The following is a 27,000-nucleotide window of genomic DNA, read 5'->3' as shown; positions in this document are numbered from 1 at the left end:
ATGAAAATGTTTTGTGCGAGATGTATGATTTTGAGATGAAAACTTTTGCACAGCCATCTCAGTAGGTTGTTCTTCGTAAGTTATAGGAACTGTTCATGTGTATTCATATCAGTTTTATTTTCTTAAATTGTTCCATGTAGATGAAAATGTTTTGTGCGAGATGTATGATTTTGAGATGAAAACTTTTGCACAGCCATCTCAGTAGGTTGTTCTTCGTAAGTTATAGGAACTGTTCATGTGTATTCATATCAGTTTTATTTTCTTAAATTGTTCCATGTAGATGAAAATATTTTGTGCGAAATGTATGCTTTTGAGATGAAAATTTTTCTTGTGTAATTAGTATATGGTATAAGTAATTGCAACCATTTTTCACCTTCGGTACTATGCTCGTTTGTATCCTAACAGTGTGTGAAATGACAAACTGTTACTGATACATGTTTTAAATTTTTAATGCCAGAATCTGTGTGGGGGGCAGGGACCTCGGTCAGGCTTTCACATAGCCTTTAGTCCCTGCCTCCTCTCGCTTGTACGAGGAATCAATAACCCAATTTCAATTCCAATTCCAACTACACAATCAGAATATTTTCTCTTATTTTCGACCCGGTTCAGTACTTTCTTTTGACCTCATGAAGTTGACCACTTTTTCTCACGTCCTTCTTACATTCCCTATTTTTGCATGTGCTTCGTCCCCACAAAAGGCACAACCGTACTCTCTTGGCTAGCTCGCTGCTACAGACCACCGTTTCTTAATAACCGACGGCCTGTAGCGGACAGCCCTCTAAAGGCTATCCTTTGCTCTGTAAGGCCAACCCCCTATGGGCTGTCCATGCCATATCAAGGGGGCTTCGCCAGTAAATGTTTTCACCACCGTAACCAGCCGCCCCATAAGCACTCCTTGCTTCCTGTCGCTATTGCGGCTGATTTCCTGCAGCCTATAAGCTTTGCCCCGACGCATGTGCAGGACACGTGAAGTTCGGCAAGATGGAGGCGAATGCCCAAGACAGTTCTTATCACCGCCGGTGCTTTTAAACTCCCTTAGCTTGAAGCCTGCAGTTATTATTTCCTTGTCTTGGACAACAAATAAATGCTGGTCACACGAGTTGAAAGACACGTGCAGTAATGGGAATTAGATGTTGACTCAGATTACCACTGACTATTGTGACGCCGAGTGCAGTCACTAAGCAACAGAACTGATTTAGAAAAAAATTTCTAAAGATTTTACGCGCAAGAAAATTAGGTCAGGCGATGCGTAACATTTGTAAGAAGGTTCAGTTTGTGCTTCTGTGTTTTAATAAATAGGGTAGGGTACCCAGGTAGAACGGCCAGTGACGGAAGATCTTCTAATGAGGTTATTGAGTCAACTAATCTCTGACTGAGTTGTTTGAAATGCAATCCCGGTACGTGTATTTTGAATGTCTGATCCAGTAGATGCCATTTGCCGGCCTCATAAGCCGCTAAATCGTCGGTTGCAGGGGGCGGCAGAAATTTAGGTGGGCGGATGAGGTTTAGTAGTTCGCGGGGGTCAAGTGGATGCAGTTAGCACCGAACCGGGTTAAGTGGAGAAATATGGGAGAGGCCTTCGCCCTGCAGTGGGTATAGTCAGGCTGATGATGATGATGAAATCGTCGGTTGGCCTTTAGATTTGATGCTATTTTCTGCATAGTTATTTCTTGAATAGTTGCACTGCTGACTCTGTCTACATGGTTTCCAGTCGTACTTCCAAGAGGCCATCCTCAACAACCGCCTTCACATCATGAAGGAGATGATCAAGTATTCCTACCCCATCGAGAACCTCGTTCTTGACTGCTTCATGAAGACAACGGCCGATACTTGCCAGCCATTCTCCTGCACCAACATGTAAGCTTGACATGCAACTATACATGTCGGCGACTGCGATAGGCCAAGCATAACTTAATAATTCGAATAATGACATGCCAGCCATTTTTTCTCTGAATCGCTCATTTGGCTCGGCGACTCTTCGAGTGCAGGTGGTACATCGAGTACTCTTACTACAAGACTGGCGTGTGCTACACCATGGACCCCACCCACTCAGAGGCGTACCGTTCATGTGGCGAGCCCTGGAAATACCGTGAGTAGTTTTCACTTTGGCGGTCGGTGCAGACTACTGTGGCGACGCAGTGCCGACATATAGTCAAAGAGCCGATGCTTTGCGAGAGCTGAGGAGGGTAGGACGGACAGTTGTGCAGATGGCAATGAACATACCTTGCGTGCAGAGAACACTGGCGTTCCGAAGATCTGATAATGTCACGATTGATTCAAACGCCACAGAAATGCTAATCACATATTTTCATATATAGTTCGTCAGGCGTTGCCTTATATCTTTTTGCGTGGCATTAACTTGGCCGGTTGTCGTATTACCTGTGCTGACACTTGTAACATTGTGAGCGCAGAGATCACCGTCCATGCCATACGTCAATTTCTTTGCGGGTTTGGAACGAAGCATTATATGTGAGATAACATTTTAGCAACCTGTTTCGCACGAAAGCATACAAAAATGAACGAAACCGTGGTATACTATCAGGCTGCATCTCAGTGAGACGATGTATTGAACTGATGCAGTTCTTGTTTTTTTTTTAAATCTTGGTTATAACGTTTTTAGAATTGATCAATACAGTACCAGATTTATAAAGTAAACGAAAATGCATAAAATAAAGCCAGTTTTAGAAGCATTTTCAAATGAGCGCTTTGAATGGTCTCAAATATTTGTATTACCTTAAGGAACATTCTAATAGATAATTCTGAAATACGAAAAAACGCAATAGCAATATGGAAAGAAGTGTGAGAGAAAACATGAAGGGAGATCACTTAAGCTTGCCCTTCATGGCGCACTACGCCTCTGATCCCCGCCAGGGTTTCCTTCTGATAAGGCGTCTGACGCTGTCGGATTAAAAGGGTTAAGATAGACAGTGCGTACCCTAGTATTAACCTGATACCAGGTGCAGTTATCGCCCGGTGCATTTTATTTCGATGTCTTACGACACATCTCGGAGGCATTGTCAGCAAATAAGCTTTTTCAGGAAAGGAGCAAACCTGCAAAAGAGCCGGCACGAATCCGTATTATGCTGCCCAAATATAAAACAGCCGTAGAACGTTAGGCCTTATTTCTTTGCATATGGTGGCCAAGGGTTGCATTCAAGATTGAAGCAAAACCATGTATTGAATCGACGCAGTTGAATAGGAATCAGTGATAAGTTACAAAATTGAAGTGGGTATTCTGTGCATTCATTGAGCTTATAAATTTGTATCACTTGAATTCCTCCATAAAATACTTGCTGTGAGATTACTTCATCAGCAACAGCCGTTGTTTCAGGCGAAAGGTCTTCCAGGCTCATGGTGCCTCGCCAGAAGTGACCCCAAACGCATTATCAGGAAATGTCCTCCGTACGAAGACAGATTAAAGTAGCAAAGTGATTGCTAGTGATAGCGAATAATAGAGGTTATAATAGAGCTTGGTAGATGTTGTAATGACTCACAATGACTTGTAATGAGCCATATGTGTAACGACGAATTGTAGTGACTGAAAAATTATTAGAATAACTGAAATGCATAGTAGTGAGCAGTAATGACTAGAATGACTACTAATTAGGTGTAATGATCAATGCGTCTAACGACGATTTGTAGCGCCTATAAGGGATTAGAAATGACCAAAGTGCTTAATGAGTAATAATGATTAAAATGACTACTAATGATTACAAAAGACCAATATGTCTAATGACGACTTGTAGCAACTAAAATTGGTTATAAATGACTTAGGATGCGTAGTAATAAGTGATGAGTAGCAATCACTTGTAATGACCAGTAATGACTTGTAACGACCAATATGTCTACGGTGACTTGTAACGACTACAACTTATAAGAAATGACTAAGAATTCTTAGTAATGACTAAAATGAGAGGCTGAGAGAAAAAAAGGAAAGAGAAATAGGTAAAGAGAAGAGGCAAGAGAAAGAGTTGGAAGATAAGAGGATTAAGAGCAGGTATTCGTCGTGCCGTTCACCTCTCAAGAAATGTCTTGAGACCCTATAATTTTTCTTGCCTTGAGATATAGACTTAAAAATTTAAAACCTTGCCTAGAAAGGAAAATAAGACAAACGTTTACTTGATAATTGTAAGTGGTATATGAGCAACTGAAGCAGTATACTTTTTGCTTCTTTACTATTATTTTTGTACTCTAGTTGGCTCCGCCTTCACAAGTACTCTAAGGCCGCTCCTTTGGGCTGCAGAAGCGTTGAAAGGACATCATCGCCTTGAGGACGCTTAGTGGAAAAAATCGGCGCTAGTGCCTGATTCTGGGTGGCCTTCGCAATGCCCGCATGGAGGGACTAAATAGACTTTTAAAGTTTAGGCGGTTAATCTTACTGATGTGGCAGAGTTCCCGTTTGGAAAGTATTCCCTCGCAAACAGAGCACCCATTCCCATAGACAGGTTTAGACAGCTTGAGTGCGTTGCGTGGGCGAACTGATCATGATACACGCCATCTCTTGTTCTACTCTCTGCATAATGAAGCAATCACAGTGTGACTAGCGGCACCCACCCGCCGTCTGCTTCGGCACCCTTACCTCTGTTGTTCGCCTCCGATGCACTCTTCCTCTTTCCTCTTCTACTTTTCTCTGATAGAAATATTCCTATCACCACACGCCTGCCTTCTCCCAATCCATGTTTTGTAGTCCTTTGAGAGTGGAGAGGCGAATTTCTCTTTGTTGACTTTGCCACCTGGCAACCAAGGTTTCAGACTGAGAGACGGGCAGACTAGCGAGACACGGGGCCTGCAATCCTATCGCGATAGAACGCAAGCACACAAGCAACGAGCGACAAATATCAACGTATAAGGTCATTCACTTGTGGTCTGGTCCCGTGTGTGTCCTATTTTCCCACCTGCCGTCCTGTTTCTGTGGCTGAGACGTTCATCGGAAGGCAGAAGGTTCCAACCTGAAAAATTTCAGTGAATGAGGAGCGCCTCGAGTGGCATAAATTAACCTGGAGCTCTCCATTACAGTTTGTAATACCCCGAGTAGGTTCGAAACGTTAAATCATGCGCCATTGTTTGAGATATTTGCTTTCATACTTTTTGTGCACCAACTCAACGAGCAATGGACAATATTTGTCAATAACATGCTGTTAAGGGGGTTTGCTTCTAAGCCCTGTGCCGCGGCTCGAGTATGGTGAGGTGAGCAGCGAACCCCGTTACAGGGCTTATAAATAAATGCTTTGCGCTGTATATTTTTGACAGAAGCTGTACTTAATAATGCGGCCATAATATAGCGAGCAGCACGGCGGTCTGGAGTGGAAGCCCTGGTGAAAAAAAGGTTAGGAAGTCTGTTCCCGCACAACAGCTGTGTTGTGTATATATAAAACAGATGTGGCATCACCTTACCTTGCGCACAGTGAACTTTCATCGAGGAACCGTATAGAGTCGACTAAGTCGCAACGTTGCCAAGCGGCGAGCAGTCTATTTGCATAAGCGTTGTCCTTTCGGTTTGCACTACGCAACAGCATCTATGTGCAATTTCGCGACCACACGTGGCTCTGTGCAGGCGTCACCTTCCGGCTGGCCACCGAGCTGGAGGGCGTACCGGCCAAGGAAGCAATCATGTCCGCCCTGGTACACCAGCAGGGACAGTTCACAGGCGGCGTCAGCAGCAGCGCCATGTTCCGGCCCGGGAAGCGATACACGCTCAGCGCTCAACAGGTGCGGCTGCCGTCATTTTGTTATATCTCATCCGTTAGGAATAAGCCGAGCTGTGGCCAACGGGCTAGCTTCCTGATGGTCTCGGCAGTGGGCAGATTTTAAGGCCATACCCAATCTTGACACGAAGCTAGTGCTATTGTAGTGCCTTCCATGCTAAATGGTTTGCTCGAGGGTTTTGTTGCGCAGGGTTTAGTAGTGTTACAACCTACTGAGCGCTGCAACCGACGAATGTACGAAGACCATAAATGAGAGATCAATTTGTTGCCAGAAGCATTTTACCCATGAACTAGAGAATGAAATGTTCTTAGAAAGACAAGTTCTGCCTGTCCATTAAGCGGAAACTCACGTAGATATGAACTACCTTAATCCCTATTTTATGCATTTGTGCTAACAAATTTATATTGATGGCTTGTTTTGAGGTCGCTCTTCTGAAGGTCGCGAAAGCACTTTCCTGAGGGGTGAACATACAGAGCCGGCCTCAGTGAACTGCGTCAGGTCGCACTGTCGCAGCATGAAGGACCCGCACCATTTTGAGTTTAGTGGCTCAATGAGTGTTGCCATTGATGCGATCTTGCTTTTATGTCTCTTATCTGTCACCACAATGCTTCGGCCTTTCCTTTCAGACGAACGTTCTGTCTCTAGAGTCACCATACGAGACGCAGTGCACCGACTACGAAGAAATGACCAGACGTTTTAATTACACCCGGGACGTTATTCAACAGGAGGTACAGTTTTCCGCTTTTCATTTATTCATTAGCAGTCATAGGCAGGATCAAAGATACATGTATCTTTGATACTATATTTATATATATTTTGTGTATTGGTATTGGGTATTGTGGGCCGAAAATCAAAGTATCGGAGTATCGGTATCCAAAATCGAAAATACATTTTTAAAGTACCGTGAATTTTGAAGATACTCGATACTGAAGAAAACTTCAAATACTGAAACCGTTGTGAGACTTTGGGCTGACGGCGCTAGCTCAGACGGTAGTACAGGCCCTGAGACAGCTCGGCTTGTAGTACCGCATGAGTTCCCTAAAAATGCCCCGGCCCCTCATTGTCAACCACATTTCAAGATTCTATTTCTGTAAAACCGATGGAGGCAGCGGTAAGTAGGTGCTGATAAGGTACTTTACTTTTGAGCACCGAGTGCGTACCACGAAGCTGCTAAGCCTTTGACACGCAGAGAGGTATGAACAAAGCGGAAACGCAAGACGAACACGCAGTAGGGATCACGCATACTGTTTTACCCGCTCTTCCCACCCTTTGCCATCCGTCCCCCGTCTCCGCGGCCTTTGATTCTCGTCAAGCATTTCCTTCAGTGAACTGTCGGACGCAGTAAATCCCTGGGCTCTGCGTGCCGGATCTACCTGGCGGCAAGAACACAAGCTTCTAAGACCTCATTCTACCACAATGCAATAGGCTAACCACGTACTTTTAGTTGCGGCGTGTGACGAAAAACAAAACCATCTTTTATAACTGCACAGGACACAGGCTTCCACTATAGGTTCTGGAAAAAATATTGCGCCCAAAATTTCATAAAATGCACCACATAAAAGTTATGGATGAAATTTTCCACCACAGTTAGAACAACAAATTATACGTCGTCAAAGAACTTTTTGCAAAAACACTTGAGCAAACCTTGAATAATACTTGTAAAAATATCTGTATCTTAAAAAATAAACAAAAACTTTAGGTTTTGAAATATGTGAATTAATTGACACCATATTAGTCACTTTCTGTTGAAAACAATATTTCTTTTATTTACAACCGGCCGTAGTTTTCCAGTGACGCTAGTGAACCTTGAGTTTCCTAAATACCTCCAGGATGCTTGATTCAACGCGGCTGTGGTTCAGGCTTTTTTCATTTGCGTCGCTTTTGCATGCCAAAATCCCGCTCTTTCAAGACTAAAAAAACATTCAGCCATTTTATTTTTTTTAGTTTTTAACAATAGGCAGAACTTCGCAAGTTTGTTATCTCACGAATGGCGATATAACTGCTTAGTTCTCCCAACGCTCGCAGGTTCCACCTTTGTATTTGTTTTTATAGCGAAGTGCTCACAGGTCGGTTCGCATGAAGAGCATTGATTTAAAGAAATATTTCGCTAGGCTGCTTGTAGAAGCAATCGCTTAGCGGCAAACACGGTTTGAATTAAATGTGAAGTTCTGACACGGACAATTGCCCAGACATTAACTCCGTGCTGGCGTATTCGTTAAGCCCTTTCAGAAAAACTACGCTACAGTAATGCTCTAAAGATTCTAGAAAGGACGGCAAAAATTTCTAATGCCGCTTATCGTACTACTACCTTTATTATGTTAGGGTTTCAGTGATGCATCAAAGTATCGGCGATACGGTTCCGAGTATCTGCATAGAAATTCGATTTCGATCCTGTATCTTGTATCGGCAATTTTTAAGGGTATCTGGTATCGGTATCGAAGATATATCGAAGTATCTTGCCCAGCCCTGCTCATTAGTCATAAAATTTATTGCTTCTGGCGAATCCGCTTTAATTAAACGGCTGAGTCGATGGCAGCCTGTTCGTGCTACTTTACTGGATTTTAACAGCATGTTCGTCTTTCACGTATCTTTAGTGAATGTTTATAAAATGGCTACATCGTCTAGCAGTAAAACAAGTGGTACACGCCTGCCGACGTGTTACACTCGGTGCATTTTTGAATGATACCTATGATTAAGCTTGGCGAATAATGCAAAAATTTTAACTACATTTTATTTTGTGCTGTGAGTGAACTAGAAGAAATTTACCGCGCGTAAAGAAACTGATATTTTTCTGTGAGTGTTTTTTATTTTGGTATTCGGGAAAGCCTGAGAAATTAAAAAAATTGCTGCGCGTAGTTTAAACCTGCTAAATCCAGACGAATCGAAGCTTAGTAATGCTTGGTTACGTTTCTGCTTACTCATCGACACTGTCGCTACTATCATAATTATCATTATAACCGTCACTGTCATCGCGACTGCCATCCTCACGCTATAGAGAGAACTATAGAGAGAATTACGATCTGTTTCTCACGAGCTCGGCGTGGAGTAGTGGTTTACGCGCTCGGCTGGGGATCGGGGGGATAATGGCTCGATTCCCGGTGGAGATTTTTTCAGGGCCAGAATGGCGTTTGCTTAAACTGCTAGTCCATGCTGACTTGCTAGCTGACGCCAGAGGCAGTGTAGTGAAGCTCTCGATTCGAAATGCGACTGTGTTGTTGTGCTGGAGTATTGCGTGTTCTGGCGCGCCATACCAGACTACTATGTTTTGAAGGACCAAAGTATACGTGGCTATCATGTCGAAATGGGCGGTCACGGGTTATTGCGACGGTTTGTTTAATTATCTAAGAAGAAAATACCGCTATCTTTCGTGGACTTCGGTTACGAAGCTCCTTGTTACGGTTACGATAAACTTACGAGCGTAGCTCTGAGCACCTTGCCAGAACTGAATGGAGGAGTGCGACTTGTCTTATATAGTGTGCAGGAAACTATCTGAAAGGGAGGCCTTAAAAGCGAGGCCTTAAATTTATTTTCAGCACGCTACATATGAGGAGAATGGGAAGCCCTTTTCGCCTGCTGCATACTACGCAGGCATCCAATGGTGACTCGCTTTGCGCCATAGAAAAGGCGTTCAGGCAGACATACGCGTATTTATATATGTAGCGAATAGTGCAGGTATAGTGCCAGCGCAACCAGCAGGGGAATGCGAAACAGACATGTTCGTGAAGAGCAGTTGCCAAAAAAGCGAAAACTGTATATTATGCCCAAGGTAGAGCAGAAACTGCTAAAAATGCAAATCAACACACATATGCACGCTCATACATTCACTAACCTCCCACACAAACATACACACGCACATGCCCACAAACATGCACGCTCTCTCTCTCTCTCTCTCTCACACACACACACACACACACACACACACACACACACACACACACACACACACACACACACACACACACACACACACACACACACACACACACACACACACACACGCACGCACGCACGCACGCACGCACGCACGCACGCACGCACGCACGCACGCACGCACGCACGCACGCACGCACGCACGCACGCACGCACGCACGCACGCACGCACGCACGCACACACACACACACACACACACACACACACACACACACACACACACACACACACACACACACACACACACACACACACACACGCACGCACGCACGCACGCACGCACGCACGCACGCACACACACACACACACACACACACACACACACACACACACACACACACACACACACACACACACACACACACACACACACACACACACACACACACACACACACACACACACACACACACACACACACACACACACACACACACACACACACACACACACACACACACACACACACACACACACACACACACACACACACACACACGCGTGTTCCCACATGCATCCATACGTACGTACACACATATGCACACGCACACAGACAAGCACATAAGTAAATGAGCACACACAGCACAGCTCCGAAAGTTGAAGCTGTCAACTTTGAAGAGAGACAGAGGGAAACCTCGACCAAATATGATTTTCATTATTAATAAAATTTTAAGCGAGTTTTAAAATAGGGGACCCTATCGTTAACGCGAATAGGGCAATAGTGGGGCGTGAGTGCGCATGCCCAAATGAAAGCTGCATCCCTCGGCCTTTTATCGCAGCCTTGTGAGAATTCACACCCTCGCCCCTCTATTACCCTATTCACCTAAACGGCAGGGTCCCTCTAATCTAAAACATTGCTTTTGACTCCTTGTTGTTGCGTTAACATTTTTCCCGAAGCACAAAGAAACATACCGTCTATTGCTGTGAAAACTGAATTTAAAGCCTTTTCCCTTGATTCGATTCAAACTGGTGATATCCGGGCTGAGGATGACTTGCTGCCGGCATCATGAGGAGTGATTGGCAGCGTAGAATAGCCCCCGAGATCAGCGTATAAATCACATGTCAAGGCAGTCCATTTACTTCGAAGATAGGCCGGTAATGCCACCTGTGTATCGTTTTGTGTTTTTTATCTTTATAAGCTCCGTTTGCGAGATGTGGCATTTTTTCCATACGTACAAGCTTTAATCAGTTTCAGCTTCTTTTCAAATGTACCAGTAGTTCAGCGCTGCTTGGTTGGTTTTGGGTTAACGTATGTCACTAATTCTTAGCAGGGTGAGGCTGTGAGCGTTTAAAAATGGTACTTTTATATTTGATCACTATTACCCAAAGCTCATTCGAGTGCACGTATTTGGCAAATTCTCGAAAAACAAGAAACTGAATTTGAAGGCTGAAAATAATTTTGTCAGGCCTGGCCAGAGAATGCACTCCTAATGACTAGCAGTCTAGATCTCTCTATCGCTACCACTAATCCAGCAACTCACTCAAAAATGTTTCGAGCTGCTCAGAGGCTGATGGTTCGTGAAAGTAAACCCGTTTGTAAATTTTTTATCCGGATTTATTATTTGCGATATTCCTCCGTGGCATCTGATAACCGACGTCGCCACACGTTGTGACAGCTGACAGGCGAGGCCCAATGAGTGCAAAAAAAAAAAACATAATAATACGCTGCCTTTTCATACTTAGTGCATGCGGTAGAATTTGAGGCGTAAAAGCTGCTTAATCAGGAACTGAAAGTTTTGCTAATAATTACTGCTATACGGCAAAATGTTTGGATGCACATGATCAGAAAGAACAGAGGAAAAAGAATGCAGCGATGTGCAAAACTGCAGTTAAGAACTCAATCCGCTGAAGCGAGAGAATCGAAAAATGCCATACTGGCACTGTTGGGGCAGTCTATGAAAAGCTGCGGCTCACGTAATTTTTTCACTTTCGGCTACCGTCTTTGCGATGGCAGGAGTGCAGCGAGAAGTGTCTGGCGGACCAGTGGAAAAACACGTGTGACTGCTACCCCAAGCTGTACTCCATGAAGCACGTGCTCAAAGGCAATCTCTGCGAGTACCTCGCCCACCGTGAGTGCTACAATCTATATGCCTGCGCAAGGTCCATTACGCTTTTCCTTCTCCGCAGTGAAGTGCAACGACTATATGAAGACTATGAACTGGCTGCCCTTCTGCCAGAACCAGTGCACCAGACCATGCAGGTGAGTGGCTTAACGCCGTATACCTTCCAACAGCTTTCATAATCTTCCTGCTCTCACTCCTGGAATGGCAGATGCATAAACAGCAGTCCGTCAGAGCTACGGATAATCGGAGCGCTTTGGCTGAAAATCAGCACTGTTGAGTTTCAACTGGGCGCCTAACTCCGCTTCACTGTGGCGTTGTAGATAGATGAGGTGGCTAAAGGTAAAACACCCAGAGGTATTCGTAGTGTCTTCGACTATCCATCGCTAGCAGAACAGAGAAAACCGAATAAAAGTGCGCAGAACTGAGGCTGACGTTTCTCAATGGAATCGTCGTGTTCATGCTGTTCCTTGAGACCAGCGGCTGAGCCTTGGCTGGCGCTTACTTTGTGACATTGTTCCACTCTCTTCCACGGGTCTACACGTCGAGATCTCACCAGTGTTGAAGTTATCGCTCTGGTTTATGGATGTGCTACTTCATAGTCCTGCTTTTCGAGTAGTAAGCACTTGAACTCCTTTTCGCACCACCGTTCACGACGGTCTTTCGAAAACAGCCTCTCTGTCATCGTAGTGAAAGATGGTACGCACACGTGCCGCAAAAATGGTCACGTGGTGCCTATTACGCGGAACTGAAAGTAATCACTTAATACTTTATTACAACTTAGTGGGGCTTTGCTAGAGCTGCGGGCGCGAGTCGCGAGCTTCAAGTGCTGTGTGGATTCCACCGTGCCGCAATACTTTGCATAGTCGGTAACTGCCACGATGAGAGATGTACACACTGTTTTGATTAAAGCTTTTCTGCAAAAACAAAACAAAAGAGAAGCCGGAAAAATCTCACATTTTTATAGCTACTTAAATATTTCACGCTTGCCAAGAAGTTGTCTGATTACTCGCACCGTCTTACAGTGAGCATGTTTTCGCATAGTGAACATGAAGTTGTAGTGCTATGTTGTATGCTTGTGATTGTGCCATATTTCGCTACAGATTTCTTCGGGCGAATAAAACTTAGCTTGAAATCAGCGTCTTAATTTTGTTCCCTTTGGACATTAACGCCTTTTTGCTGTTTTGTTAATTTTTTATTTTAAGAACCTTCAAGCCAAATTGTGCGCAGGGCGGAATCTATGGTAAAGGCAGATGCGCATCACTTATGGCTCATGAAATACGCCATCTTGAGTTACGACGACGCTCTTTCTGCGTTTTGATCATTTTTTTTTCTTAATACTCAGCCAGCAAACTGGAAGATCTATCATCGGAGAAAATAACGTGCACTTTCGCAAATTTTTCTCTGCTTCAGGGAGGTGCGCTACAAATCGTACAGTTTCCAGACTGGGAATCTGAAGGATTATATACAATACGAGTGAGTGTTCTTTTTTTTTACCTCAAGAATATAACAGCAGCTATTTTTGTCTAAAGTTGCGGGTTCGGGGCTTCCTTCGGCCCGTCAAACGTCTTAGTTTGTGCTCCATTGTCAACAGGTGTTGTATAAGACTAACAATTGCGTTTCCAAAAAGGGTGTATCAAACGTGCGAAGTGCCGTGGCGAGTCGCGACAAAGTAGAGCAGGAAGAGACAAACCCTATAACCTTGTTCTTTACAACGTTATATTCAAATGACACACGTTTTGCTGGATACATCGCCAAACAATGTTGCCAACTGGCATCCTGAAGGCTCCCCTCCCTTTACTTTAAGTTATGCGCTTAAATGAAGAGTGAGGACAAAGTGAAATTAGCCTGTGTCGATATGTAACACGCATCCTAATAAAGAAGAGAGCCCTTAATCCAAAACGAAGCTTTTATGTGACAAAAATAAGACAAAAATGAAACACAGGCGTTGCCGTCACCAGCGGAATTCGAGAATCAACTGCATGCGTTGCGGGCCAGGCCACGCTGCTAATCATTTCAACACAATGACACACAGCACTTCTCAATGTGAACGTCATTGACTTCAATCAAACGATCGGCAATTTTCTATAAGCAGCTTTCTTAGACGTTAATGCTTTTTTATTTTGCGGCCGTATTGCCAACATAGACAGAAACAGGCAGGTAATAATTTTTTTTTGTGAACGAAATAATAGATTGAATTTGTTCCCGATGTTTCTTGAACATTTGCCCTTTCTTTTGCTTCCAACCCCACCTATTAGCGTGCGCCGTTCACGAGGTTGAGGAAATTCGTCCGGCTAATGGAATGGTTCAAGGCTATGGAGATGCATGAAATCAGTCTGAATGAAGTTACACCAGAATTAATAGAAGGCGGGAGTACCTTTTGTGTAGCAGAGCAGTCAATTAGCAAAACATCTGTTGTTGTGAACATCTGCAGTATCTAGATTAGTACATTTAGTAGGAAGGTGCAGACATCCAATTGGATCCAAGACACCACCTCCATGAGCTGCTGTTGCCATCACAGCAGGGAAACAATTCCACCAACTGAAGGCAGGTTACTCTGTCTTAGGCTATTCGCGTCCACACAGTCTGCATACATTTAGACATATCTCCGGCCTGTTTATAGATATGAAGAACTTTTTCCACCACAGATGTTCAGACATTATTTACCCTTTTCCGTTTTTTGTATGTTCACCCAAAGTATGTGTCATTGCCAGCATGTGAAAAGGCTGAACATCTCGAATGAAACGAATATTTTATGCTCACACTGCAACAACTGCACTACAGCTGCACTACACCTGCTATTTTATCCCCCCCCCCCCCTTTCCTTGTTCTTTCGTGGACTTTACGCACTTCATTACTTGTTCTCCTTCGAGCGACTTGCTGAAAATAACCATAACCGGGTGCGTTTCGCCGAGCAAAACCCGGTATTGTGCACTTAGGATGTGAAATTCTCTATTTCACGAACAAAACAAACTACATTCATGATAAAGTTTATTTGACACTGTGCTCTATGAACACTCTTTCAGAAACAAGGAGATTGAAGTAACCGTTGTCCTGGCCACCACGAAGCGCAAAGTTGTTCAAACGCTGCCTAGGATGCTGGTGAGTCTGCCGTCACTGATTATAGAGAGTCTGAGGCGATGCTTGAGTTCCCTGAGGCATACGTAAATGTAGCTGCTCTGCCTGAAGACTTCGTGGTTCTAGTGTGATCGGAGTTATTGGCTGGTGAAATCTCATCTCCTTGAAGGGTATCAGTTTGAAAATATTCTTAGCGTTTATGATTGATTCTGCGCCATGTTTACACTTATTTTCGTCTACAGGGTGACCGCGATTTCTAGACATTATTCGTCTTAATTTGCCATCAGTGGAAGCTAAAAGCATTGCATGCTTAGCAAATTTTTGTAGTATGGAGAGGAGAGCAATTACAAGCGTTCAAACATGACGGAGAACCTGCCGCGTGACAATGATGCCAAAGCAAAAATAATATATATATTGATTACACTTCACGTTCTTCTTGCGAAGAAAAAATTTTATTCTCCCACATTATAATCATCTCCCCCCCCCCCCCCCCTAATGTTAGGAGGCCGCCTCGTAGATTAACAGCTTAACTTTTTAGAGTTATACCTCTTCTACTTCAGGTACGATACCAGAAAACGCCTCGTTTCGTTAGCATGAATTCAAGCTCAGCCCAGGTGTCACATTGGGACATATATCCTGTAACAATTAAGCGTCTTTAGTACGGTGTGCTATGGTGAACCGGTGCATTACCATATGTTTTACTCGCCGTTAATGACCACACGACTGCTTGACTGGTTTACTTATTACGCTTCATGATTAATTACTGTTAATCACTCAACTCTGATTAAGATTTGGATTTCGTGCTGCAGCTTCAAATTCTACATCGCTGGGTAGATTACGTCTAGTATAATTGCACAGGAGCAATTGCAGCTTCTAATTAAGCATTGTTCTCAAGTTTTTTGATTATTATTCGAGCTTTAAGCTGCGAAGTCAAGTCGTATATTGTTAAACGGATCTCGACGAGTAGACTGCAAAATGGAACGCTAAACCACACATAGACCACGTGAAACCCAGCTAACGCTTGTCTAACTGTGATCAATCATACTTAAACCGCTGCCAATTTTTTCTATGGCTTCAGCAACCTTAAGACGCTTACTTAATGACACTGCACGAACGCCACGAGGCTTCTGCTATAAGCTCGGGTACTTGTGCTGGCAAAGTAAATGCGCAAGAAGAACGATGTGAGCTTTAAAGCTGCCATGTTAACGCAGCCTTATTGATGACATGATCGAAATGCTTGGTTCAGCATCCGAAAGTGATACAGGCCCTGAGGAATTTGGATGGCTTCGGGTAAGTTTCGACCCCCTGGGGTTCTTGAACGTGTGTTCAGATCACACAGCACGCAGGCGCCTTGCGTTTTGTCTCCATCGAAGTTTTGCTGCTACGCATGAGACCGGCGCTCGGTCTCAACAGCCGAGAGCCTTATACCATTTAGGCATCGCGCGGTATGCAGCTTTATTGGAATCAAAACGACAACCAAGGGAATCCAACTCACCATACAAATTTGGTTTGTCGGAGTACTTATAGATGGGCTTTTGTTTGAGAACAGCGAGAATTGGTAACTGTTTGAAAAATTAAACTTTCTGTATCCAAACCTTCTTTCTTTCGCTGTCCGATATGCACAATCTTCTGCTCACGCTTTTAAGCAGAGTGGCCAATGTAGTTTTTGTATTTAACTGCACGCCAAAGAAAAGAAAGGCGTAGTTCTCTCTTCGCCACTCACATGGCCTGTATGTATGAGCATGGCGCTATACAGGAAGGATTTAGTGCCTAATGCATCTATTCTAGAATTAACCCTGCAATGAGGGAAGAAACATTGCTGGCATACATAACATGATAGCGTTTTGTTCGGTAAAGCAAGCATAAAGTTCTGAATGCACATGATAAGACATTGGTGATGATTCCGGTACATAGCGAATACTTACTACTAAAGCGAAATATTTCTAAAAGGGCCAAAAAGCGGATTTGTACACGACGTGGCAACAAGGTACTTTAAAAGATGGTTATGACAAATAAAAATCGGTTGTTATCCCAGGAACCAAGTAATGTGACCGGCGTTCTTACCTTTCAATGTTTCTTGGATTATTGTAGCGCCAGCAGAGCTAAAAAGGGGGGGGGGGGGGCACCAAAATTCACTGCTTGTTTCGCACGTCCTATATTGAGTCATTTCACTCTGCTATATACTTGACGCTAAGGGTAGTGATAAAGTCACAAAAAAAAGGTAAGGATATTTAATGCATTTACCGCTCCTTCAACAGCCTAGTTTCAACTATTTTCGTATCATTGCGACTTAAGGAAACTGCCAGCGGGCGTCCCGAAGTGAACCTGTGTAAATTGCGCTACTCATGAATATTTTTGTCGCGAACACAGTCTTTACAGATAATAGATGTTCTGACGCACAATAAAGAAACTAAAAAAAATACACTAGGTCGTGCTAAGAAAACCTCAGTTTGTGCTAAATGTTCTACATTTGTCCAATCCTTCTAAGAGAGCAAACTAAAAGCAGATGTTCGTTCGCCTACTCTGCACACGCTGCCGTTCATCCGGGCTGATAGCTCAGTCCTACTACCGTCATGCGAAGGGAATTTTCATATAGTATATATACCTATATTGTCAGTGGTAAAAAATTGTATTAAAGAAAGTGTAGCAGGGGGCGGCAAAAAGACAGGTGGCCGGATGAGGTTAGGTTAGCAGGGGTCAAGTGGATGCGGCTAGTACAAGACCGGGATTATTATAGAAATATGGGAGAGGCCTTCGACCTGAAGTGGGTATAGCCAGGCAAGGATGATGATTATGATTCTGAGTGGTTCCTCACTTTTATGGCCAATGAACAAGTAGTATTTTTAATAGCAGTATGTTTAATATGTGATAAGTAGGCAGAAGCAAATAAAAGCGTTTTTTTTTCTTTTCGCGTACTTAAATTGTTATTCTGTTCGTGTGTTTGCAACTCTGTGTGTATGTGTTTGAGAAAATGAGGTATATTTTTACTTATGTTATCATTCGTCTTAGTATTTACTGCAAGGGCCTAAGTGTTGAGGATGACGCTGGCGACGTAGGTGTCAACATTAATTTTTCTTTGTGCTACACATGTATTGATTGGATTTGTCTAATTGTTTCCAGATGCTATTGCTACGCATGAGGCAAAGAGAGCAAGAAGGAAAGAGGAAAGCACAGTATAAAAACTCGTAAATGAGCCACAATCTGCAACGTATAAAATGCCTTTAAAGACGAAAGTAATGCAAAGTTAGATCGTTTCAGTTGCATTTAAAACATGCGAAATGCCGTAATTGCAGTATTCGAGAAGTGCCAGGCAGAACGCTAAGAATTTCTATTCTACGTCAAAATATCAAATTGTTTTAACCAGGATGCTGCCATGCATTGAAAACTGATTATATGGTTCATGACGGCGTGTCGCTGTTCTTAGATTAGTAAGATAGCAGACTGTTCATTAGCGCGTTGAATAACTTTATTGTCCGGAAATAGAATTAGCCTGATGTATAGCGGTTAGAAGTAGGCGAGAAATATCGTGTGCTCACCGGGTGAAGTGGAGAAATATGGGAGAAGCCTTCACCTTGCAGTGGGTATAATCAGGCTGATGATGATGATCGTGTGCTCGTTGGTGAAAGAAAAACGGACAGCTGTTTTTTTTTCTTTTGACGATTTTAAAGTGTTCACGCATTTTGGGGAGTTTCGAATGGGGCAGCTATACTGAGATTTTCAATACATCAGAGTTTTCTGGAGAGGGTGCCAAGCGAGGCAAATCTAGAACAGTCAAAAACGAACTTCTTGGTTTCTTCCCTCGTTGTATAGTTGTGCAGGTGTTTAGTAAGTTTCCGCTGAAAATTCTTGTACCGACTGTATTAGATAGCATTTGAAATAGCTCGACAACATTACATTCCGTCGCTGTAGGAAAATGCACGCAGACAGGAAAATTATCCAGTAAGTAAGGTACGAGGCCTAACGCCAGGAAGTGGTAGGAACGCGACTCCCCCCCCCCCCTTCCTTCTCCCGCCTCGAAGCCCTTATAGCTGTCAGGACGTCTGAGTGAGTCAGTGATTGACAGCCTCACCCTGCGTTTCTAGAACGTGCAACTTGAGTGTCTATTGTTTTGAGACGTCCTGATGCGTCCTAGTCAAGACAGCCAAGCCACTCGAAGGCAAGATATTGAGGTTATGAACTAGAGCAGTAGTAGAGACGGAAAAGACAAGGCAGCAAACAAGAGGATTAAACCATGGCCTGAGCAATTAGTGGTTTCCCTGGGGGAAAGAAGAGTGCTTAGCTTTACTCTTTATCTGCTGCACCGTAAAACTGAAAATTTTAGTGGTTATCAACTGTTGAAAAATTATCCTTCAGGAGTCGTTATTATCTGTCTGGTGCGTTCTTTTAACTCTTGGTAACGTAGCACACACGTTTAATAGCTCAGTATATCGCCATATGAGGTTAATGTGTTAATATGATCCCATGTGTGAAGAAAAGAACAGAAGCAAAATATATAAAAAACATTGCGTACAATCGCCGTTCTTAGTGGTAAATATAATGCATGTGTATCGTGGAGCAGGGCTTGTTCAGAAATAAAGTTTTAAAGAGACGTACAGTTTAAGCTGTTTTTATCTGAAGCACAAATTCTACTTTCAAGTTGAAGTTGAAGTTTAAATTGAAAGTTTATTTTTGCATCAAAAAACAAGGTACAATAACATATAAGCGAGAGGTCCTATGGTACACCATGGCTCAGACTTTAGCTAAATTAAGACACTCCTTCCTCTACTGAAGAATTCGGAAGAGTACAAACGTATTTATTCTGACTAGCATGTGACCATGAAACGTTATGTTTGGGAAGCAGTGGGTGCGACGCCGGCTTTGAAGTGGCGGGTGCTCGGCTCAGTCCCAACTGCTTGCGAGCTGTTCTTTCTTTCAGAGCTTCAGCGACGTGCATGCATGTTTATGAGGTGGAATCGGATGCAAAACACACACGAAAATCGATGAGTGGTACTCGCTTCATGCGCAGGGCTCGGACCTGGTCACCTATTTCTCTGGCCACGTCAGCATGTGGCTCGGAGTGTCTCTGCTTCAGCTGGCCGACATCTTGTGCAACCTGTACAAGAAGCTCTGCCGCTTCAGGGGGTACGTCACAAGGAACGCCGCAGTTTAGTCGACGCTGCGCAAGTGTAATATTTATGGGCTCTAGGTGCCGCTTAGCCCTATGGAATGGAGTTTGTGCTAACTCAGCGTGAAAGAAAAACAGGAGTCCCATTACTGCATTATTTCGGCGAAGCTGCCTCGTTTCGGCGTTGCAAAGATGCTTATTTAGCCAAAGCTGAATGAGAGTAATGTGGGGTACTGAGTGAAGTAGAGGAAACTAGAGTAGCAGCAGTCGCGAACTCTATGAAACTGTCGACACAAACGTTGTGCCTAATAGGTTTGGGGGTGGGAATTTGTTTGATTTTGAGATTTTAAGTAGAGTGCCCGCGGAAAAGGCGTCGCGTTTAAAATTCGACAAACTGGCGCTCGTGGGCTCCTAGTTATTGCTGTCCTCAAGTGAAAGTGCAGAATCGATGGTATAAATGTTCCCCGTCTTTGTTTCATTCCGGTCAATGCTAAGAGGCTGAAAATGCGTTTTAGGCGCCAAACTAAGAGCCGAGGAGTGAAAAGGGGCGTTGACGCTCCGCTCTCTGCGTCTCCGAAACCTCGGCCGTGCAGTTCACATTCGGATTCACGACTGTGTTGCAGATTAACGCTGATAATTATACGTGTTGGACGAGAACAAAAATATAAGCATTGGCTTAATGTCGTCAGTCTCACATCGGACCGCCTAAAGTACTGCCACTATCATCATCAGCAAAGATACATGTGCGTTTCAAATGCAGTGCACATTCGAGCAGTGCGCCAAACCATGCCAAATGCGCCAAATGCATCGATGCATAACAGTGTTGCTTGGAGCATACAACTGCGTCGTTGCGTGATTCTAAGAGGGCATGGATTGCACTGAGCGCCAAGGTCGCGATATCTAAGGCCTCGCATGAAGGCTTTCAGTTGGTTCACTCTTAAGCACAACTTACCTCTTCGAGTTGTTATTGCGTAAAAATGCCAAGCTCACGCAACAGCAAGATATGAAGGTTTGGCCGCGGACTTCAGCGCACCATTAGACGCACTGCAATAGTGCTTTCGGAGAAACCGAAATCGGACTCCGCATTCGCTGCCACGAGTTGTAAAAAGCACGCACCATAGAGCTGTCAAGAATGCAGTCTAACTCAAGACGATTCGAGCAGCTCGTGGGAGACACATCCTAATTTCAGGGGTGCAAAACAACGACCAGTTTTAAAGGCAGCGATAATTATTTTTCAGTGGCATTACAATGACGACGTGGGAAATATCTGGCTTGTTTTATCAGTTCGATATCTAATTTGTTCAGAATAGGGTGGATATTCGGAGCAAACAACAATTGGCTATCGTGCAAGCTCAGCCGCAACTTATAGCCTTTATCAGATCTACTCGTAAGGCGAGTGTGCTTCTGCACGATGCCCCATTATCATTGCCATTCTCAGTTGTTACTTGGGCAGCACTCAGCTTCTCTAGTTTTGGGATTTCGCCTAGAAAGGAGCAGTGGAAGAGAGAGAGAGAAATGATAAGGAGATGGAGTGTCGTCATGGGCAAATGCTCTGGGCGATTTTTTCAGCCTACAATGATACCGCCGAATGCTGCAATGGTGGCCATGAATATTGCAGTTCCGATTTTAATGACAGGCTACTGGTAGTTGGCACGAAAACATTGCTTCTTTTCGGCTCTTGCTCTCGGGGGTTTGGAAGGATGGCTGACAATGTGGGGTTTACAGTCCTATAGTTATGCCAACGGCTTTGCGCGACGATTACTTAAGAAAGTCTGGTTGTTTAGTGTGCGATGGCAACGCTATCTACAGGACAGGTTTTCACTGCAGTCACCAATCTGCGGCTCTTGTTTGAAGCATAGTCAGAAAACAAAACACATGGTAGGCTATTGAGTTTACCGTGGGTTCAATGAAAATAAACTCAACGCTTATTTCTGAATGATGAACACAAGATGCAAATCGGAGGCAGATCAGTATTTGCAATTGTTGGCCAAAATAAAAATTAAAAAAGGTAAGGTAAATATATTGCCAGCCATGTGTGCAGTGTGCGTCTTGCCGTGTCGATAAAAAATAGTGATTAATCTTTTTTCCCGCAAAATCGTAGTCATTAAATTGCGAATTTTGGATTCCGGTGTGCAAGTTATGAAAATCAACCATACTCAAGTGGATAGAACGATGACATTAGCTCTGTGTGGAATGTCGCAAGAGTGTGCGCACAGTAAAAAATAAAAAAAAAGGAAACATTTTTCAAGCCGTTTGACGCCGCCGAGCATGGATATCGAGGTTCAGCGCATTTAGCTGCTCCACTGTTAAACTAAGAGACATGTTTGCTGATTGACTAAGCTGACCATCTTTTCTGGTGTTTGTTTTATCTAGCATTTCTTTTCTTCTGCATAGAACAAGTGTCTTGATATGCTTATCGTTTTTTACTTTTTGTGCTGACGGTGTTTGTTTTACCTGGCTCAGGACCTTTTCTTTTATTCCGCATTGATTAAGTGTTGATTTGTTTATCGCGTGTTGCTTCTCTGGTGTTGCCTAGACGCTGCCTTATATATGGGGCTGCGGACTCGTCAAGCCGCCAAGTGGCAGCTTTTTTTCCGTAGCCCTCCATCTGTATAGCACCTGATGGAAATAAAGATTTATTATTATTATTATTATAATATCACTATTTAGGGCACACCTCAATGCTAACGGTGCTGCGTAAATTTAGCGACTTCAAATTGTTTTTCTCATTTTATATTTATATACATTTTTTTATGGTGTGATCACACGGTATGCATGAGGGCACACGCCTGATGCAGCGATAATGTCACGGATCGATTGCGGCATTACCCCAAACTTATTGAATGTACGTGGCAGAGCTAATGATCACGAGATCATTACACGAGACACTGTAGTCTTTCATTTCACTGTGAGTGTTCAGAGAAATAGGGTTCACTGTGCTGCACTACCGGCCACTCGCTCTTTATGGTTAGCGTAACCATATTTCTCACGAGGCACATCTAAACGTTACAAGAAAAAACTTTTTTCTTTAGCGGTGTCGTCGGTGTCATTCGGAGCACCTTATAAGGTAATAATAATAATTGGTTCACAGGTAGGGAAAGGCGCAGTATTTGTCACACTTGCTCCGCGGACACCTGAACCGCGCCGTAAGGAAAGGGAGGAAGGTGGGAGTGAAGGTGGAAAGAGAGAAAGGGGAGCCATAGTGGAGGGCTGCGGAGTAATTTCGACGACCTGGGGATCTTTAACTTGCGCTGACATCGCACAGCACACGGACGCCACTTCGTTTCGCCTCCATCGAAACGCAGCCGCCGTGGTCGGTTCGAACCCGGGAACTCCGGCACAGTAGTCGGGCGTCGTACCACTGCACCATCCCGGCGGGGGCCCCCTTATAAGTTACGTTGCCGTTTTTTTTTCGTTGGTGGCGTTGCTGTAAGATTTAAAATTACGAAAACGTGCATAAGTATCGATCTGAAATTTCTTCACGGTTCACGTGGAGCCCAAGCGTTCGTACAGAATTAAACGTTCGCTCAGGCAACGGTTGTAAATTCCTGCTCGCGAAAATGCGAGAATGCCGGCTGATAGGAGTAGACGGACAAGAAAAACAAAACGCTGAAGGCAGTGGCAAGCTGCCGCTTTCGATCGCCAAACGAAAGCTGGCGGGTAATTTTTTTGTCAAACCTGTATTGTTTATATTATATTTTTGTCGGCATTATGTGGCCAAGCCGTGGAAAGGTAGTATAGTGATTGCCTCCGGAAAAACGTTTTAATGCGCAGTTCGATAAACACTGCTCTAGTAGCGGTTACAAATGAGGCAGACATCACTGCGATATAAAATCACAAACATTCTCTTATAATTAATCAGCGAGCACAGAAAGCCATAGGCAACCACAAACAACAGTGTAAGCCACGCGTTCGTATTGTATCGTACGATATAAACTTGGCGCTTTAGGCAAAAAAATGCATGAAACCTTGAAAAACGTCAGTGCTTAAAATGTGTTTTATTGTCTCGCTCACTAAAGAACTACATGTCATGTAAGAATTGCTGCATTCAGTTCAGTTCAGGCGTTCAGTCGTGTCCGACTCTTCGTGACCCTATGGATCATGTCACGCCACGCTTTCCGGTCTCTCACTATCTTCTTAACATCACATAGCTTCATCTGCAATGCCTCGAGAATGCCATCTAACCATCGCGTTCGCTGCCTACCCCTTCTCCGGCGACCCTCAACCTTTCCCAACATCAAATCTTTCTCCAGCGACTCCTCTCTTCTCATCAGATGACCAAAGTAGCTGAGCTTTAACTTTAGAATTTCACCCTCCAATGAGCAGTCAGGGTTTATGGTCGACAATATCGACTGATTTGATCTTCTGGCAGTCCAAGGAACTCTTAAGAGTCTTCGCCAGCACCACAATTCAAACGCGTCAATTCTTCGGCGGTCAGCCTTTTTCACAGTCCAACTCTCGCATCCATACATCACAACTGGAAAGACCATAGCACGGGTTATACGGATCTTGCTGCATTAGGCCTGGTAAAACTTGAAAGAAGCGGAAGATTCATTTGTACGGCTTCGCCTGTGAACGAGCTTGTGATTAAACACAGGGTTAAGCACTGGTTTAAATGGTTGTTTTGTCTTTATGGCAATGATTACGCTGCAATGGTACGCGAAGTAGTGAGACTTGGGCCATCTTATCTGCATCGTCGAGTTGATGGTCTTGCGTTGAGAACAAAGTCTAAACTGGCTCCCCATTGGGTTGAGATCTTTGGTTGGCATTGTTGCAACTCCAAGTCAAACCTCTCTTTTATCATTGGCACGAAAGATGTTTCACACTTTGGCCCCGCCGGGGTGGTGCAGTGGTAAGACGCCCGACTACTGTGCCGGAGTACCCGTGTTCGGACACGACCTCGGCGGCTGCGTTTCGGTGGAGGCGAAACGAAGAGGCGTCGTGTGCTGTGCGATGTCAGCGCACGTTAAAGATCCCCAGGTGGTTGAAAAAACTCCGTAGCCCTCCACTACGGCTCCTCTTTCTCTCTTCCCACTTTCCCTCCCATCTTCCTCCCTTCCCTTACGGCGCGGTTGCGGTGTCCACAGAAAAACAAGTGAGACAGTTACCGCCCCTTTCTCTTCCTATAAATTATTTAATTATTTAATAGTTCACACTTTGGATTTCGCTTTCACTCCCATCTTCCTCCCTTCCCTTACGACGTGGTTGCGGTGTCCACAGAAAAGAAGTGAGACAGTTACCGCGCCTTGCCCTTCCTTTAAATAAATCAGTTTTTTTTCACACTTTGGGTCTTCGTTGTAGTCACGGCGACAACGAGTTGCTTCTACTACTACTACTACTACTGCTACTACTACTACTACTACTACTACTACTACTACTACTAATAATAATAATAATAATAATAACAATATTTGGTTTCCATGAAGCGAAAGGTGCTCTCTCTCACACTTGTTCCCGTGGACACCTGAACAGCGCCTTAAGGAAAAGGAAGGAAGGTGGAAGTGAAAAATAAAGTGGAAAGAGAGAAATGGGAGCAGTAGTGGAGGGCTGAGGAGTTCTATAAACCACCTGGGGATCTTTGTCGCGTGCTGAAATCTCGCAGCACACGGACACAGCTTCGTTTCGCCTCCATCTAAACCAAGCCGCCGACTTTTTGGGGAAAGGATGACGCAGTATACTTCTTGTGGACATGGAATCGTGGACTCCAACACTTTATTAGGTCAAGGCCACTTGAAGGTCAAATTTAGTGCCACACGAAGACTGGCTCTGCCTATAGCGTAATGAATATTTAGCTTCAATTGTAAATTAGCCTCCAAAGAAGGAAAAGCGCAGTATGTCAAGGTCACTTGAAGGTGAAAAATGGCGCTATTCTGAAGGCTCAAACTATCTGCACTAGTGAAGCTTTCACTTGAAAATAAACTAGATAGTCTCGTGTAACCACGAAATAAGCGATGGTGACTTTCCTCCTAATTTAAAAAGTAGACGCCTTCTTCCCACAACCTAGGTGCGCAAAGAAAGCAGAAAAAAGCATGCATTATCTACGTGTGTAGGATGGAAAGACTAAGCCTGTTGGACCTTGTGGCAGCGGCTTAGGTACTTTTGGTATTCATCTCCTGAGTGCGCAACAAATCCCGTTTCTTGCATTTCAGGTCGTCAGAGTTTATACCTACACCCTTCTGAGGAAGAACGTGAAACAAACACCACGAGTGAGGGAAACGTCCGTTGGTCAGCCCGAACGATTGAATACATCTTTACAGCTCAGCGGCCATGTTCCACTGCACCTTTTCCAAATGTATTGCTGTTTTCGAAGGTTACCCAAAACGTAATCAGGGACACGTTGTTTGTTATCACACGAGTGTTTTATTTAAAAAAAAAACGATGTAATTATGGAAGATTATATGGCCTTTGGCGTTCTTTACCCAGTAACATTGCATTCTTCTAAAGCTTTTGAAAATGAAAAATTGGGAACTCTTCATACACTCAGTAAGGTGCTGATCTGGGCTATACTTGGTAATTCATGGTTGAGACACAGGGCACAGGTAATGCACGTATATTAGCATGCGGAGATAAAGGGGGAGCACTAGGCACCGATGCAGAACGCTACAGCAATGAAAATAAAGTCAACATTCATTACGGTTCACGTGTGACTTTCCTTCATCTATAGGCACGCGTAAATTAATACTTGGAGTACTGAGATCTGACCAAAAATACTCCACAAAGCAAATTATTACTGGTTATGCGTAATCAGGTGTCTGCTGGTTATGTAAGCAAACCAACACGTTTACAGCCGTCAAGAGCATTAAAGAGAAAAAAACAACGACACGAGAGCATTTATTAATCCAACTAGTTCGTAAGCGAGAGCAGACATTGGCATAAGGAAATAGGGAAACGCTGATCTACCGGCTGTCCTATAGCAAAAGGTAACAGAGAGCGGTCTCATCAGAAAGAAAGCGCTTTAGCCAAGTGAAACAACTAAGGGCTGCTGAATTACGCGTAACTATAGGCCCTATGCAGGATGTCCTGAATTTGGCGAAACCAGGGATCTCGCTGTGCTCTGGCGACGCTTACACAGAATAAATTAACGTTATTAAGGTCTCAAATTTAACCCTCGGAACATCCTC

General features: G+C 43.9%; 1 protein-coding gene across 1 annotated transcript in view; it reads left to right on the top strand.

Moving 5' to 3' along the window:
- LOC146195997 (uncharacterized) overlaps window positions 1–26,503 on the top strand; it is an 83,997-nt gene extending 57,494 nt beyond the window's left edge. The window contains exons 16-25 of the mRNA XM_084596898.1: window positions 1,712–1,857; window positions 1,989–2,089; window positions 5,555–5,709; window positions 6,333–6,434; window positions 11,592–11,706; window positions 11,765–11,837; window positions 13,111–13,173; window positions 14,724–14,799; window positions 19,781–19,896; window positions 26,029–26,503. Of these exons, the coding sequence (XP_084453024.1) occupies window positions 1,712–1,857; window positions 1,989–2,089; window positions 5,555–5,709; window positions 6,333–6,434; window positions 11,592–11,706; window positions 11,765–11,837; window positions 13,111–13,173; window positions 14,724–14,799; window positions 19,781–19,896; window positions 26,029–26,059 (978 nt within the window). The 3' untranslated portion in view covers window positions 26,060–26,503. The remainder of the gene's footprint in view (window positions 1–1,711; window positions 1,858–1,988; window positions 2,090–5,554; window positions 5,710–6,332; window positions 6,435–11,591; window positions 11,707–11,764; window positions 11,838–13,110; window positions 13,174–14,723; window positions 14,800–19,780; window positions 19,897–26,028) is intronic.
- The last annotated feature ends 497 nt before the right edge of the window (window positions 26,504–27,000 follow it).

Source organism: Amblyomma maculatum, chromosome 3 (genome assembly GCF_055883805.1).
Source record: "Amblyomma maculatum isolate TAMU_Amacu chromosome 3, ASM5588380v1, whole genome shotgun sequence".
In the NCBI taxonomy this organism is placed as follows: Eukaryota; Metazoa; Arthropoda; class Arachnida; order Ixodida; family Ixodidae; genus Amblyomma; species Amblyomma maculatum.
This window is presented reverse-complemented; position numbering and strand designations above follow the sequence as displayed.